Source organism: Anser cygnoides, chromosome 3 (assembly GCF_040182565.1).
Source record: "Anser cygnoides isolate HZ-2024a breed goose chromosome 3, Taihu_goose_T2T_genome, whole genome shotgun sequence".
In the NCBI taxonomy this organism is placed as follows: Eukaryota; Metazoa; Chordata; class Aves; order Anseriformes; family Anatidae; genus Anser; species Anser cygnoides.
The window spans coordinates 88,906,050-88,922,253 of record NC_089875.1 but is presented as its reverse complement, the minus strand read 5'-3'; the positions used below and the strand labels follow the sequence as shown (position 1 = coordinate 88,922,253).

General features: G+C 35.3%; 1 protein-coding gene across 1 annotated transcript in view; it reads right to left on the bottom strand.

The window, feature by feature from the left end:
- The window catches only part of IMPG1 (interphotoreceptor matrix proteoglycan 1), a 57,094-nt gene extending 41,650 nt beyond the window's left edge, over positions 1–15,444 (bottom strand). Inside the window, exons 1-2 of the mRNA XM_066994663.1 lie at positions 15,232–15,444; positions 2,924–3,157 (exon numbers count right to left, since the gene is read on the bottom strand). Of these exons, the coding sequence (XP_066850764.1) occupies positions 2,924–3,157; positions 15,232–15,298 (301 nt within the window). The 5' untranslated portion in view covers positions 15,299–15,444. The remainder of the gene's footprint in view (positions 1–2,923; positions 3,158–15,231) is intronic.
- Between the last annotated feature and the right edge of the window lie 760 nt (positions 15,445–16,204).

Below are 16,204 nucleotides of genomic sequence, written 5' to 3'. Positions count from 1 at the left end.
TGCTTTGAGCAGCATCAGTCCAGTTTATTGGAGCTATTGTTCTATGCCCCATTAGTGGGTGACTGCCTCTGTTGCTACTTGGTGATTCCTCTGGTATGCTTCGTCATCAAAGGCAGCTGTATTTTCAGCTTTATAAAAGGATAATGTTCACTCACTCGAGATGAAGGAACAGGCTTCTTCAAAATGTTGTTTAAAGTTAAATGCTTTTAGAGAAGGAGAATTTCAAGCAAAGTAGAAAAAGCATTTTAATAAAGCCTTGGTGGCAATTTAAAAACTGTTGCCTTTAGCACTTCACTTTGCAGAGTTCATTACTGTGAGATGGGACATTTATTTTCAATACTCGATACATGCTTTGACTTATGGTGAGATAATTATCTGCATTATCTAAAATACCAGTGTCTCTGCAATTAGTGTAATCAGTCCTAGAAATGGGTATTCTCAAAACTTGCTGTAGGGATGTACTCACATAGCTGTGTTAGAGCACTATAATAATAACTCAGCAACCACCTGCCCTCCCTGTAGAGCAGCTGTATGTGGAGCAGAGGTGGCCAGATTATTAAAAAGCAACAGGCTGTCTTTTGAAAAGATTGTCATTATGAGCTAGCAGTTAGAGATTCTTTCTATCTTTTTTTTTTTTTTCCTCACATCTCTCTGGCATCTTGTTTTTCTGTGTAGCAACTGCTGAATAAAGATATAATATCTGATGAAAATCCAGTTTTCAGGGTTTATATAAACATGACATGTGGCCAGGCATCATAACTGATTCTATGCATGTTCTCAGTTTGCCCCACATGAAGGACCGTCTTCAACCTGATGAAGGTTTTTCATTAGTAACTCTCTGAGCACATATATCTGAGCAGTTTTGTATTATGTGTTCATTCCTGATGGTGTTTTAGTGTGAATTAATTAGAATATTCAAAAAAAATAAATAGTAATTTTCCTAAGGAAGCGGTAAAATTCTCTAGAGGACAGATATGATCCACAGTGCTTTCACACTTCTAAATATTTCATGGGACTTAGAGGGGTGGAAGTGGTCTTCTAAACTTTAGGTAAGAAAAACAATGGACCTGAAGGTATGTCTACAAAACAAAATGAAGATAAGATTGTCCCACTCTTAGGCTGTCTATTGAAGGCTGAAGGACTCCAGCATGGCTACCAAATGACCTTTCCATGAAGGTTTGTACTGTGGTTACTAGGTGTAACTTCAGGAATAATGCTAGAATCACAAAGTTTTCACTTCTGATTTTTTTTTTCTTTTTCATTTATCACTTTTATCAGGTACATTTGCATGCTCAGCTGGGAGGACAGAAGTCATGAGTTTTGATCTTTTCCTTGAAGGAAAGTTTTTTGAGGTTTTAGCCAGGAACATTGTAATGCAAAATGTGCAACTATTCAAGTGAACAGAAACAATTTTTCTGAATGAGTGTACCAATTATTTAGCTGCAGTCATCTGCTCGCTTGTGTACTTTTGGGGAAGAACTTCAGATTCAGCTGTACTCCAGAAGAACCGTGTGACAACTACTCAGAAGAGTTTGTGAGTGTATAACGTTCTGCCAGGAAAGAGGAGGTGTAAGTTTAAGCATGCTTGCACTACAAGGCTTACAAAGCCCAATCTCCCACTCTGAAGTGATGTGCTGCTCTCCAAAAAGATGTTAGTAGCATGCTCATCAGTTTTAAAGGAAAATGTCACAGTTGCCATTCGTTAAATTCAGGTTAATGGTAGCTGCCTGTCCTAGGAGACCTTGTTTTAAGACCAATCAGGGACATAACCAGTGAGTTCTGAGGATTTTCAGGATTAATTCATGTTTAAGAAAGGCTTTTTGGATCAGCCTCTTTGAGATAGGTTTCAGAGTTTTCTCCAGTGCCCAATGGTGCAGAATTCAGTCCTACAATAGATTCCAAACATGTTTGTATCCATAAGAATGACTATAGATATTGATGTGGCTAGTCCATTCTGCCTGTGGGAAGTGGCTACAGGAGTAAAATTTTTGCAGCCGTACATCCAGATTTCATTTCAGAGGGAATGGGCTGGTTCACTGAAAGGGAGCTGGTGAGCAACCAGGTTAGAATACATGTATGTGAATGGTTGGAGACCTATACAGAGGAACAGATACATAAATGAAGATGATTTACGAGAATAGAAGTTGCCTTAAATACTTGCATCCCTGAAGTGCTGACTATGTTTTAGAGTTATATTTGGTCTATCTAGTTGCATCTCCAAAATATGATTTTTTAAAAAAATACAAATTGGAACAGTCACTGAATGGGGAAAAGAGAGAGAGAGGAAGATAGGAAATATCAAAAACTGTTTGCACTATTCTCTATAGGGACCTAAAATTAGAGTGGTAACTCTATAAGCTCTCTACAGTCAAGGGAGTAAAAGAAAGAGAGGGAGGGAGAGAGGGATTTGGGAAAGAACAGAAAAAAACATTCTAGATTTTAAAAAATAAGACTAAGGTCTTGGCAGGTGCTGCTGAAATTATATTAGTGCTTGTGTTGTACCAACACTGCCATAGACTTAATACAACTACAGATACACCAATGTATTCATGACACGGCAGATGAATAGTTTCTTTAAATGCCTTGAATGGGTGGGATTAATTCTGAGTAGCAAAGATAGTAACTACTACACTTTTGAGAAAAGCAGTACATCTTTACACAGTAGTGCAAGCATAATTTGGTCTTCAAGTTCTGCCATGCTAGAAAAATATACAATTACATTGATATCATTAGTCTTTTGAGTGCATTGTTTTATTCTGTTCTGGTAATTGCCTGTCTTGAGCTGTGCTGATTTGCATGTAATATTTAATCATAAAGTAAATATCAGATACATTTTCTAGAGCTAAAAAACAAGATTCTGAAAAATTACTAGATTTTGTCAATACTTTCAGGGAAGAATCAGAGGCTACAATCATTATCTTACCTCTTAATCTATAATAAGCTTGGTGACTGGCTAAAATCTGCTTCACTGATTCTTGTGGGCAAACTTTCACACCAGTTGACAAAAAGGATGACCTCTTTGTTCGGTGTTTTGCCATGTCAAATATCCGCCTTATGGTTGACACTCTGGACCTCTTTGTTGTTCTTTCTGTTTTGTCTGACCCTGAGGCATCTGCTAGATGTTTGGCTTCACCACGATTTATTTTACTAGGGCTTTCTGGAAAAGATAAAAGGTAAACATACATAAAGATACATTGCATAGGCAGTATGCAAGATCATGACTGGAAAATACTTGTGAATCTAAGAGCTCTTTGTGTTTAACTGTAATGGTGTTTTCAATGTACAGAATGAATTAATGTCTTGAGGAGAAATGTCCTTCAATCATGCTGGGCAACCAGGACTCAAAAAACTGGTAACTAATTCCTTATAACTCATCATGTGACTGTCAGTTCACACAGGGTAAAGGTTTCAGAAGCCCTAAGTCTTGTTTTCAGTAGTGTCTTTGGGTTAGATCCACAAAGGATACTTAGGTGTTTGAAGTTTGTGCTACAGCATCTCATTTGTGAGACTATAATCCTATAGGGAAGTTTACAGCACTCTGTTAAGTAACTATGGAGCTTGTGGAAAGTGAAATATATCTGTATTAGCTTGCAGTATAAACAGATGTCTATACTAACAAATATGTAATGTGAGAAATAGTAGTACATTAAATGGGTACCCTTTCAGATGTTCTTGTCTTTGCTCTGGGCTTCAGGTAACATATCCCTTCACATTGGGTACATAGTCTTGAACCCACCCTCGGAGCTAGACTCTGAAACACATCCTTTCAAAAGCTGAACAGGAGTTTAATTGTCTTTGGGGAAAGAAGTAGCTGTTTCCAGTCTTCCTCTTTTACTCCACAGTGCATTCCTCTTTCCATCCCTCACCAAAACAGATGTATTAATCAGAACAGACTGCAATTATGCTTCTTTGACACTGGATGATAGTGTCAGGAATGCTCTGGCTCTTTGTATCTCAATAGATCTTTAATTATTCCCAGAAAAGTGGAACAGCTACAGTAGAAAAAAGTGAGATCACTAAGTGGAAATTGAAGAGCTAGGCTCAAGTTTTACGTATGCAGCTATTCATTTATGAAAAATGTTCTCCAAATAGAATCGAGCACAGAAACCCCCATATTAAATTGCACACAAAAACTCAAGACTCATTTGGTCACACTTCCTAAATATATGAGATTCTCTGTTATGTGACATAGCAGCTAAATTTCATGTTAAAATGTTAACAATAAAAACAGGTATACATTTAAGCAAAATGAAGTGTAGCATTTTGCAGGATCATGCAACAGGAGCCATTACTGTATTTTAGATTATCTCCCAAAATTTTGCATACATTTTAATAAAGATATTAAAATTCATATGAAAATATCTATTTTGTTTCATTTTCATACATTTGATGTTATGCATTTTCATATGCTACAATGAAAAATAAAGTAAAACGTAACCAGAATATGAGGTTTGTTGGAATAACTTTTTAGAAAAGAAAGGGTAAATTTTGTAGATAATTGGAAAACTCGAAGGAAGAAAATGTAAGAAAGGCATGGTATATGTGTGCCTGAGTTGCTGTTTTAATGAATGGTTTAAAAAAATTGTAAAAGGATAATAAAATGAAATAATATGGTTCAAAAGAAATACGTTTAGTGAGAGTAATATTCAAAAAAAAATTAAGAGTAAAACACTGAGTTTGCAGGATAAAGAAGAAATAGCATGCTGCATTTAATACACGTTAATTATTGTGTACTTATACTAATAAAGAAAAAATAAGGAAGGTAAAAACACATTATCTTGATAATTGGAAACTTTGTTAATTAAATGTTTAAAGATAAGTTAGCAGCTGATCAATAAGAGAAAAATAAAGGAAAAGCATATAACTGCAAAAAGAACAGTACTTCAAGTAAAGAATGGAGGAAATTCTACCATATATGTCAGTGTATATATATATATGTCTCAGTTCTTATTTAACATTCAATTTTTTCTGTGTAAAAGTCATAATAATGACATTTATATTAAGAAGTATTTGGTATTCTGATATGGAAAGAAGTTGAGTGCTTGATTATAGAGAATATTTTACAAATAAAGGAGCTTATACAATGAAAGCAACAGGCAATTTTTATGGTTTTGCAGAACATGGTAGAGGCAGCAGCTGGCATGAGTAGAACTATCTAACTGTTGTAAAGTAAATGAAAATGATGATGTAGTGATATAATGTTTGTTATAGAATGCATTGGCAGTAACTAGTTTTCCACACTAATATCAGATCATGGACCATAAAGGTAACACTGCATAAAAGGAACTTGCTCTGTGAAAATGTGGTCTTGTGTCCACCAGAAATCACAAGGGGACAAACACTAGATTATTCAGGACACTGAATGATTTGAATGATATGTGGGGAGAGGGTAATAGATTTACCACCAAGGAAGATCCACTGCCAGTAAAATTTCAGAGTAGTCCCCTCAAATCTTCTAAAATAAAATACCAATAATCTACATGGAAAGAAGCCGGTTGTAAGTCTATTACCTGTTACGAGCTCTATTAACTGCTATAGCCCAGCTGCCCAGGGATTCTGACCAACTGGGACAGAGGATTTTGTCATTAAGCTCTTTGATAGCTTTTGCATGGAGCAGAGGCCTTTCTTGAAGGATTTGCTTCTTCCCCAGGATTTGCCCCTAAGTCATTAACTTGAATTAAGAATTATACTATTCATAAGACTGAGAGAGGAGATTCTTCACAAATGATTGTTGTAATGACCTTGAATTCTCTCCCTATTCTTGAATTAGGTTTATTATTTTGGCTTTTCATTCTAAGAAAGTGACCACATATTTATGTGTTGCCAGTTATCACTGTTCTGCTTGCCTAAGCAGGGTAGTTTCACTTGACCTTTGAAAATTAAGATATCATTCTATCCAAAGAGAAAAATTTAAAATGTGGTAACTAAAGGTTTTAGCAGCAGAATTCAGGGTGATATGAGGACAAAACTGTTAAAGTCTGAATAATTCATCATTAAAATCATCACAAGGTCTGACGTATGATAAAACTGATAAGTCTGAAAAGTTAGGATATTCTTAGGAAACCAAGGAATGCTTGATTGATAAATGCGACATACTGCCTTCAGAGTGAAATAATTATTAATTAAAAGACAGGGCTTATTTAAGTGGAACTACTGAAACAGAACAAGAGAAAAGCTTATCAAAGAGGATGAATTAAAGAAAGATGCCATAAATGTGCTTATGTGATCCAATTAAATATATAGCAGGGCCAGCAGGGCAAACAACCCCCATATTGATAATTCAACCAGTAACAAAAGCAAGGATGATTAGTCATGGAAGTTGATCTTGAGATCTCTGAAAGGGCTGATTAGTGTAAACACCAGATGGAGTGCAGAAAGCACAAACAGTGGTAATGTCCTGGTCTCTTCTCTCAGAGCCAGTCTCCTCCTGTCATGGGAGTAGTGAGCACCCCAAATTCAAATGGCACTTGACAGTGACAGACAGGGTGCCTATGGTGTGTTCTCTCCTTATATACTTTTTAATGTTATTTTTATGCCACATCGCCTCAGTCCTATTTGCATGGGAAAGGTCTGAACAGGTTGAAGGGGCAGGGAAAGATTAACGTATGGCATGGCTTTATGCAGCCTAGGTCCTGCATATGAGTACAAGATTATATGTCTTGCTTGTACTTATCTTTGGGTCCTATACATTCTTTAACTATTGTTAAGGCACACAGTGAAAGAACTGATGGCAGCATTCATTGCATCCTGAAGGATGTGAGTCTTATCTAGGGTCTACCTGGGGTAGCTGAGGCACTGGAGGGAGCTCAATTTGCATCTCACTTCTTCAGGCTTACTGTACTCAGTCACTGAACTGCTGAAAGAAAATGAGCTAACATAGGTGCCTAGCCTCAGAAGAAGCTGAATACTGGCCAGAGGAGAATGCCTGTGTATTCCTAAAAGAGAGGAAGTGGGCTAAGAAATTTATCCTAAAAATAAATTGAATTTTATTTCCTCAGAATTGATATTGGCAACAATAAGCTAGGTGATTCCTATTTGACATGTTGGCTTGTGTTAAATGTCACTGAATAGTAACATCACCTATGGTAATGTTACTATGTATGTTACTATAATGTTGCTATGGTATGGTATGTCACTGAATAGTAACATCACCTAGGCTTGGGTATCCAACTGTGGCAAAGATCTATGAGGGCCAGGGCCAGGCCTCCAGCTTGGAAGACCCTGTGTTCAGTTGACCTATGTCACAGAATCATAGAATGGTTTGCACTGGAAGGGACCACAAAGACCATCTAATTCCAACCCCCTTGCCATGGGCAGGGACACATCCCACTAGATCAGGTTGCTCAAAATTTCCACTAGAAAACTTGCTGTACAAGTATCATGAAGTTGATGTCTACATACCCAGCACTACAGAACCTCTACTGTACCTACCAGTACCTTGTGTTATACTAGATTCAGTGTTACCTTACATGTCAAGGAGGTGCTAGGCCCTGCCGATGCAGTGGGGACTCTGTACTAAATATACAATAAATCTGATACCTGTATCTCTCACTTGCGTTCAGCATGACAAAACATTACCTGCACATGTTCAAAAACTGTGCTCAAGCCCACTAAGACACAGAAGAGGAGTGCCAGGCTCCTTGTTTGGAGCTAAAATATCAAGGTATTTAAAAGATAGGTTCTGTAATTTTCAGCCTTTTAAAGCTTATGTTTTTGTTTTGATCTGGATCGGTAACAAGGGATTTTCCTTCCTGAGAATTCAGGAAGATGGTGGGATTTCATAAATCCTCTTTCTTGGTAGGAATGCATGACAATGCTCCTTTAAACTTTTACAGAAGACAAAGATTGTATCCGTATTAACACCATATTCAAACAAGGCTAGACTTCCATGAATCCTTATGTGATATATTCATGTTGGTTTTCTTCTGTGAAAAATATTAAATATTTGGTTATAGTGAAACAGTATGCAGTAAATCCGGAGAAGAATGTGATAAATTATTTTGAAATATATGGTTATAGTAATGACAATAGTAAAAGTTTAATTTTATTTATTTATTTTTATTTTATTTTTTTATTTATTTTTAGTGGTGATAAAAGGTGATACATTCAAAACCAACAGATAGAATTAGGTAATAGAAGTTTATTATTCTTGTTCAAAACCCTTTAACCTAGATTTACATTTTGGTACCAAAGACCAGTTTTAATCAACCAAGGTGCTTTGGAATGTCAGTAAGTGTGAAAAAATTCATATCTGCAAGTAGTTAACATTGGAAAACTAAACTAGACATCATAGCCTCACAGCTGTTCCATTCCTCCTAACTACTCACAGAAATCTGTGTGGTTTTCTATGCCAAATGGAGAAATACAATTGTTAAATCAACTGACTTCAGAAAGTAGGCTAAGAACATGGTTGTTAGAAACACTGTTTTTATGAAATGCAAACTTAGGTCTTATTACAGACCAACATAATATTTTCTCCCTTTCTAAACAGATAATTTAGTAACATAATTGAATTATTCTAACTATACAATTTATGATAAATGAACTGTGGTGAATTATTTACCTATTACAGTTGAAAATAGAAAATATAGTATGCCCCAGGAAGATTCTTCTGCTTTTGTGAATAGTTGTCATATACTGAGCAGCTCTGACTTTGCATTCACCATAGCTGCAGCCAGTACCAACCACAAATATTGAACATACAAAAAATCTGTAGTCAACACATGATTCTGACACATTTCTTTCCTAACTGAAAGAGCACCATAAGAAACTTATGTTTTCCTTGACACCTTATGTCACATTTAGAGTAGAAATATATCCCTTCTCTTTCAGACAGATAAGTGTAAATTCTGGTGAAGAACTCTCACTGTCCAGAGTGACCTTATTGCAGCTTTTCAATTCTTAAAGGGGGTTATAGAAAAATGGAGAGCAACTTTTTGCTCAGTCAGATAATGATAAGAAAAGAGGGAATGATTTTAAACTAAAAGAAAGGAGATTAATATTAGAGGTTAGGAGGAAATTCTTCACTCAGAGTGTGGTGAGGCACTGGCACAGGTTGCCCACAGAAGCTGTGAATGCCCCATCCCTGGAGGTGTTCGAGGCCAGGTTGGATGGGGCTTTGGGCAACCTGATCTAGTGGGTAGCATCCCTGCCCATGGCAGGATGGTTGGAACTAGATGATCTTTAAGGTCCCTTCCAACTCAAACTGCACTATGATTCTATGGTTCTATGATTATTCTTCAGCTCTACTAGCCACTGCTGCTGGAATTCATAGAGAAGATACCATGCCATCTATCGTTTCATTGCCAACATCTGAATCCTGTAACTGTCCAACATTCAGACTAGAAACAACATTGAAGAATGATTGCTTTTAAAGCTGATGTATGAAACATATATCTATTTGTATTACATTGGACATCTTAAAAGCATTTGTCCTGAAATCCTATTCTATGATCTGATACTGTTTGCATCAAAAAATTAAAGAAAATGCTTTAAATGTTTGAGTAGTTCTAGGAGGAATGCATCCAATCTGCAGTGATGAAACACTCACTTGAGCACCTCCGCTATTCATTTTCTAACCAGTCTTACTCAAGATGTACAGCCATGCTCTGAGAAAGTCAGTGAGAAAGCATAAGTTCAAATTGCAGTGATATATAGCCATACTTATCAACATATCAACAATCACAATGGCACGAGTCAAAGAATCACAGTGCAGACCAGAATTTTCGAGGTAGCTGTATTAGGATAGTTGCCATCCAGGATCCAGCATCCAGGATCCAGAAACCACTGCGCCATCTCTTGCTTGAACTTTTGTAACTGGAACTGGTCAATTTTTCTCACAGTTTAGGGGCACTCATCTTGCAATACAATCTACAGTCTCTAGTTAATTGATTCCTTCTTATTTTGACAGAGAGTGACTTGGTCTTAACCATACTGAATTTAGTTATCTTCCAAGATGAATAGTAGAGAAGCCTAAGTGTCAAGCTGCACAGATCAATTTATGTTGGAAGGATATCTGGAGATCATCTAATCCTATTCCTAGCTCTAAGCATGGCCATCTTCTGATCTAGATTCAATTGATCCACTTTTGATGGGGAAGAAGAGAGGGAAAAGGACTTCATTAGAACTGTCTCCAGCAGTGCCATAACCACAAAATCATAAAGTAAAATGTGAATATGCTACTACCTCCTGCCTGGAATTGCTGGAGTTTCTGTGTTGACTCATATGTATGAAAGATATACTTGGAGTATAATTACTGAAATTGGCACTTTAGGTAACTTAAGTTCAGGATCACTTAGGCTGTTAATATGCAATTGAATAAAATGTGAGAAAGCTAGTAAAGGTTCAGAGTGGTAAATAAGCAGGTGATCTTGGCTCTGCACCAAACAAGATATTTTAGAGAAAGTAGAACCTCACTACAGAAAAGGTAAACATGGAGGCCTAAGTGCAATTAGCTATGTAAGCTCCTAATTTTCCTAATTTTTAGAAAGAATCTTGGTCCTACTGACTTGCAGATGCCTGTGTGATTAGACAGTTGCTTTAAGACTCAGCTTGCTAAACTGCAGTTGTTGTGTTTTATGACTAGCGCCTCATACAGGTCAGGACTTCAGTTTCTATGTTACACCTCAGGTCCTCATGCTTTGTCATGTGAGAATGATGATGTTGCTCTGTCAGGTAACAAGGTTAAAACAGGTGGTATTCTTGCGTACCATGATAAGGCATGCTACAATTATGTAAGGGTATATAAACGCCTACTCTGTAGCAGATGCTGGGGTACTTCCAGGTGATTGTTAATTCTGTGATTCCCGGATATGATACTATTCTGAAGTGTCTGTCCAGTAAATAGAAGCTGATAATGACTAAATGCCAGTATAGTACCAAGGCCCTTCTCCACACTTTTATAACCTACATCTATATGGACATACAAGAAGATAGACAGACAAATAGATAGACAGATATTTCTTTTTAGGATATGTGTTGTTTAATATCACACGTTCCTACAGGGAAGGAATTGTTTGAAATGCAGTTGTGCTTGCTAAGAGCAAAACGCACAAAATATGCAGGAAAGTGCACCTAATTTCTGATAAAAATGGAAGAATGATAGGGAAGAAGTAAATGTCTCTCATTTCAGATCCAAAGGGACTGTGAATAGGACAGAAGTACAAAAGTAAAGAGGAAAACATATTTTTCCCTCTGGGAAGAAAACGGGGTTTGCTACATCTGATGAACACAGGCCATATCACCTAGTGCACTGCTGAAGCTACTAGGACATCCCAGTCAGCTGAGAAATGGAGAATCCCCAAAACAATAATCTGTATTTCTAGCAGGTTAAGACCCCAAGTAAAGTTACTTTGTTGTAACCTACATTAAAAAATATATATTAAAAAGTTCGTATTATTAAAATATATTAAATATATTATATTAAATAATTTTTACAAATAATTAAAAATAATTAAATAATTAAAAATTAAATCAGGTCGATTAATTAAAATAATTAAATTATTAAAATAATATTAAAATATATTTTAATAATATATATTTTTAAAAAGTTTGTAAAGAGTGAAAGTATTTTATTATTAAGAATGTTTGTCTTGTCCACAATTGTTTTCCAAGATCCCCCCCCCACCTCCTCCCAGCTAATCGTTCAGTCACTTATAGTGTCACATATTTTTTTCTAATTACTGTGGAATGGATGTGATGAGAACTGGAATTAATCTTTAAGATTCCATGTTGATACTTTAGTATTTTTATACAAGTTTGTCTCTTAGTCAGGAAATAGCTAACAGTTTTGCATTTGTTTAAACAAACAAACAATATTTTACTTTTCATTTGTTTATAAGCACAACCAGGACAGTTAGCTTTAATTTGGTAATCCTTTTTATGGGTGAAAGTAGAGAATAATCTTAATGCACAAAGCTAATGCTTTCTGTTTTTTTCTTTCTTTGAAGATATATATTCTTTGACTTTGTTCTCTGTTTGGCACAGATTTGTTTAACCCTTTTTTTGAGGACAATTATAGTAATGAAGATCTGCAACAGTTATTGTTGAACTAGAACAGTCGAGAGGGAAGTGGTAAGTCAGAATGAATTAAAATGATTTTGTAGAGCACACAGAAAGCCTTTGTGTCCTAAAGAATGACTGAGTAAATAGAGTATATTTGCTTGCTGATTAAAAATTAACACTAAGAACTCTTGAATGTTCTCTCTCTCCTTTACATTCTTAGTATCAAGTGTTAGGATATACTCAGCATCAGTGTATAGTTTGGGGAGTTCAAAGCTTGTCTGTATTTTGCTGGTTAGTGTGAATATTCAATGTTTTACAATTCAGCAGTTAAAAATTACTGTAATATTTTGATTGTATATATATATTTTTTGCCATCACACAGATTTTGTCCCCCTCACTTTCTCTGCCCCTTATTAGAGACAGTTTGTGTCAGGACAGTGGCAAAGATCTGAGTTCAAGTCCTGAGATCGTTTCCTGGAGTTTGGCACTAGCCATGGTCAAAGATAAACACTCCATCTCTGAGTCTTTATGTTGCACCCTACAGTTTCTTGTTTGTTATCTGTGGGATTGGAGGTGTTCCTGGACAGCCTCCAAATGCCTGAGAGATGGGTCTCAGTCCTAAAATAAGGTTTAGGAAGGACATTTCTGAGTAAGCCCCTTTTTTTTCACCCTAAAACACAGATGTGAGTAAAACAAGAATTTGAGTTTCATATAGTTTTGTTCATAATGAAAAATAAAATAAAAAATGATTTGGATATTTTTATTCTTTTTATTCTTATTTTAAGATTGGAGTATTTTATTTCTTAATCTTTTATTTCCTAGTTTGTCATAGTTGAAATGTACTTTAAACTAGAATAGTCCTAAAAGCCTTGAATCAACTATGTTAGGATCTTTAATAAGTGATTAATATAAGTATTCAGACTACTGGGAGAGCATGTGTACATTTCAAAATATTTTCTCTACCTATCTGACCCTAATTCTCAGTCATAAAATAGCAGTTCTGAATGCATTCCTGTTCTGGTGAAGAAATTTCTTAAGACAAGCATTAAGTCCTTTGAGATTTGTATGTGTATTTGAGATAACAACACAGTTTAAAAATCCTATATATAGCATAATTATATAACAATAAAAAGCAGTTATGTATTTGTGCATACCAAATGTATTTTAAAAAACTGCTGGGAAGAAATTTTTCCAATTATCATTCACATACGTATATAGAAAAAACAATTTTTCCCTTGAAAGCCATCAAAAATTAGAATATTAAAAGGCTACTATAAAAGCTTTGATATATATTACAATGGCAGCTGAGTTGCTTGTTATATTTGGAAGGAGAAAAATACAAGATATAAAAAAGTCTTTTAGCTCACAGTTAAATCATTTTCTCCCTATTTCAAGATGCTATATGTAGTGTATTATTCAGCATTGCTTTCTGAATGTTGGTAGATTTTCCAAGTACTGAGTCTTCTACTGCATCTCTGAGGGGGATAATATACAGTTCTGTATTCCCCTCTGTCAAGATACTCTTCTATAATTTTGTGACAATCTTTTATGGGAAATGCATTATAACATACAAGCACAATTTATGATGGGTGAAACTGTGACTCCACTTTTCACATTATTACTTTCTCATTGCATAACTATAAATATAGACTGTAATGATATCATCAACCATGCATGAATTACATGGAATTTATCTTTTTCCATCAGAGAATATGCAATTTAAAGTGCAAAACCAGTGTATTTTGATAAACCTTATTTTCCTTGTCAGAGATGAACTATCATTCATTCTCTCATTTTTGCCATAGTTCCAAACTATCATTAATGATTGAATAAGACTATTTGCATGAAATTAAAAAGTAAAATCAAAGAACAACAGAATATAAATCTAGTGTTAGCTAATGCATTAGTTTTTTCCAAGCATGTTTTCAGTACTGTAATTGTCCACAAGAGAAGATTTACATAATATCAATGAGATACATGAACTATTTTTTAAAGAAAATCTGTACACAGAAGAACAAGACTCAAAAACAAGTGATGTGGAAATAAAACTTTCCAATTCTTATTGACAGTAGACTATGTTTCATGCCATCTCTATTTCAATACCATTGGGAAGACTTCTCTTTTATTATTTTATATTCTTTGCATTTAATTAATATGCTTGCAGTTGACAGAAACTAGGAGGTCATTCATGTGGGCAAAGCATAAAACAGTTGTGATGTTGGCTTTTAATTTAATTTTTTTAAATATCAAAGCATAGACAGAAAAGTTAATAAGAAAACTCCCCACAAATTAAACACCTTCCCCAAACATCTAAATTGCATATGGAACCAAACAGGGAAAAAATCACACTACCATTTTTGTTTTCTGTTGTTGAAGAAGCTTTAAAATTGCCGTGAACTTTGTGATGTTTTTAAAGGGAGCAGTAGCTAGCTGTTGTACTAAGTACACCAAAGTTGTCAGTATTTCTGTTTACTTGCAAATAATTTCACATATTACTACTACATTTTATTTTCATTGAGACCTGTTTATTGGAATGCATTTAAAAATCATACTATGCATCACAAAAGGAATATATTTTGTCATGCTATTATAATTATAGGGTGGTTTCTTTCTATTTTAGCTTTTCCAAATATGTACTTATGTTAGCAGATATTTCCTTTTCATTTTCCTATTGTAATATTTATATTTTCTTGCTCGTTCTGTTCTGTGTATAATCCTTCTTAGCATTGCTGTTTCTTGTTTATTTGGCAGTATGTTCTATGCCTCCAAAATCTGTATTTCTAAAAGTTTTTGAAGTTGTTTCTGGTAATAGCTGGTAAATACAAAAATATATTTTACTTTCTCTTCATTTCAAAGATAGCAGATAATCTTTGACAATATCAACACTTCCTTAGACGTTCTTTCAGCTGTTTTGTTCCTTTCATATAATTGTTTTTGAAGTTATATATATATTTTTTTTTTCATAACAGAGCATATGGAGGTGAATGGAAACTAAAATGCATCTCTTATAGAAAATGTAAAGCCAAGGGAACACACATGAGAAATATTGTCAACATTTCCATTTCCAACTTCAGAGCTGTCTCACCAACTGTGCTGTCTCTATCTGAATTGTCAAGACACCAAATTCCAAACAAATAATTCGATAATGACAAAATGACCTGATCTTTCCACTTTTTTTTTTTAACCTATTAAAGTTAATTAATATAATCCTTTTGTATATGAACTTACCTCTGCTTTCCTGAACTTGGAGAGCAAGGCAAATGACCAAAAATATTAATCCAGTTTTCAAATGCATGCTGTCTATTGATCATTCACAGTTTTCAAGAATAATCATGCAGGAAATAAGAATGTTGAGGTCAAGTAGAAGATTTTTTTCTTTTTTTTTAACAATTAAAATCTCCAAATATATTCCCTCTTTTTTTTTTTTTTTTCTTTGTTATTTCTTCAGCTGTCCTCAGATGTGGGCTGCTTTGAATTGCAAGTAGGTGAAGAGTGGAATAGGTGCCAGAATTCAAGAGCTGGACAAATGCCTCCAATGCAAACACTTCTAGCCTGGGGGACTGGAGTGGTAAGACAAGAGTGACGACGTTTTAAAAAAAAGCAGTGTCTGTTTCGGGAATAATCTTTTTATCTGCTGCTCAGACATAATCCCTCTTATGGTCCAGCTGGAAGAGCTTTCTTCATCTTATTAACCTTCTGGAGCAGCATCTGTCAACCCCAGTAGACTTCAGCACCACCGCAATAAACAACGGAAGCCCATTGCCTTCAAACAGTGATCATTTGGGCATTCCAGAGGTATGGCAAGCGAGCAGAGGTGAAATCATGGGGAAAGATGATTGTGCTATTTCCAAACCTGTGATCACAAAAAACAGAGAACTTCTTTTGGAAAGGAAGAGAGCTTTCTCTGACAGAACATACTATATTCTGCTTTCCCACTACATTTGACTTGGAAGCCCCTCTCCGTCCTCATACCAAAAAGTTGCTGTTGTGATATTTCCATCATAGAATTGATGATGATGTTGTATGACAGCAGGGAAATGATGTGACTCAGCAGTAAATTGCAGCAATGTTCAGGGCTGGCACAAGTTGATTCCAAATTGGTTGTGGGGGGAGGGAAGGTGGTGCATGGAAAGAGAATGATAATGATAATGATAATAATAAAAATAATAATAATAAACATGGAAGGAAATGATGTTTCAAG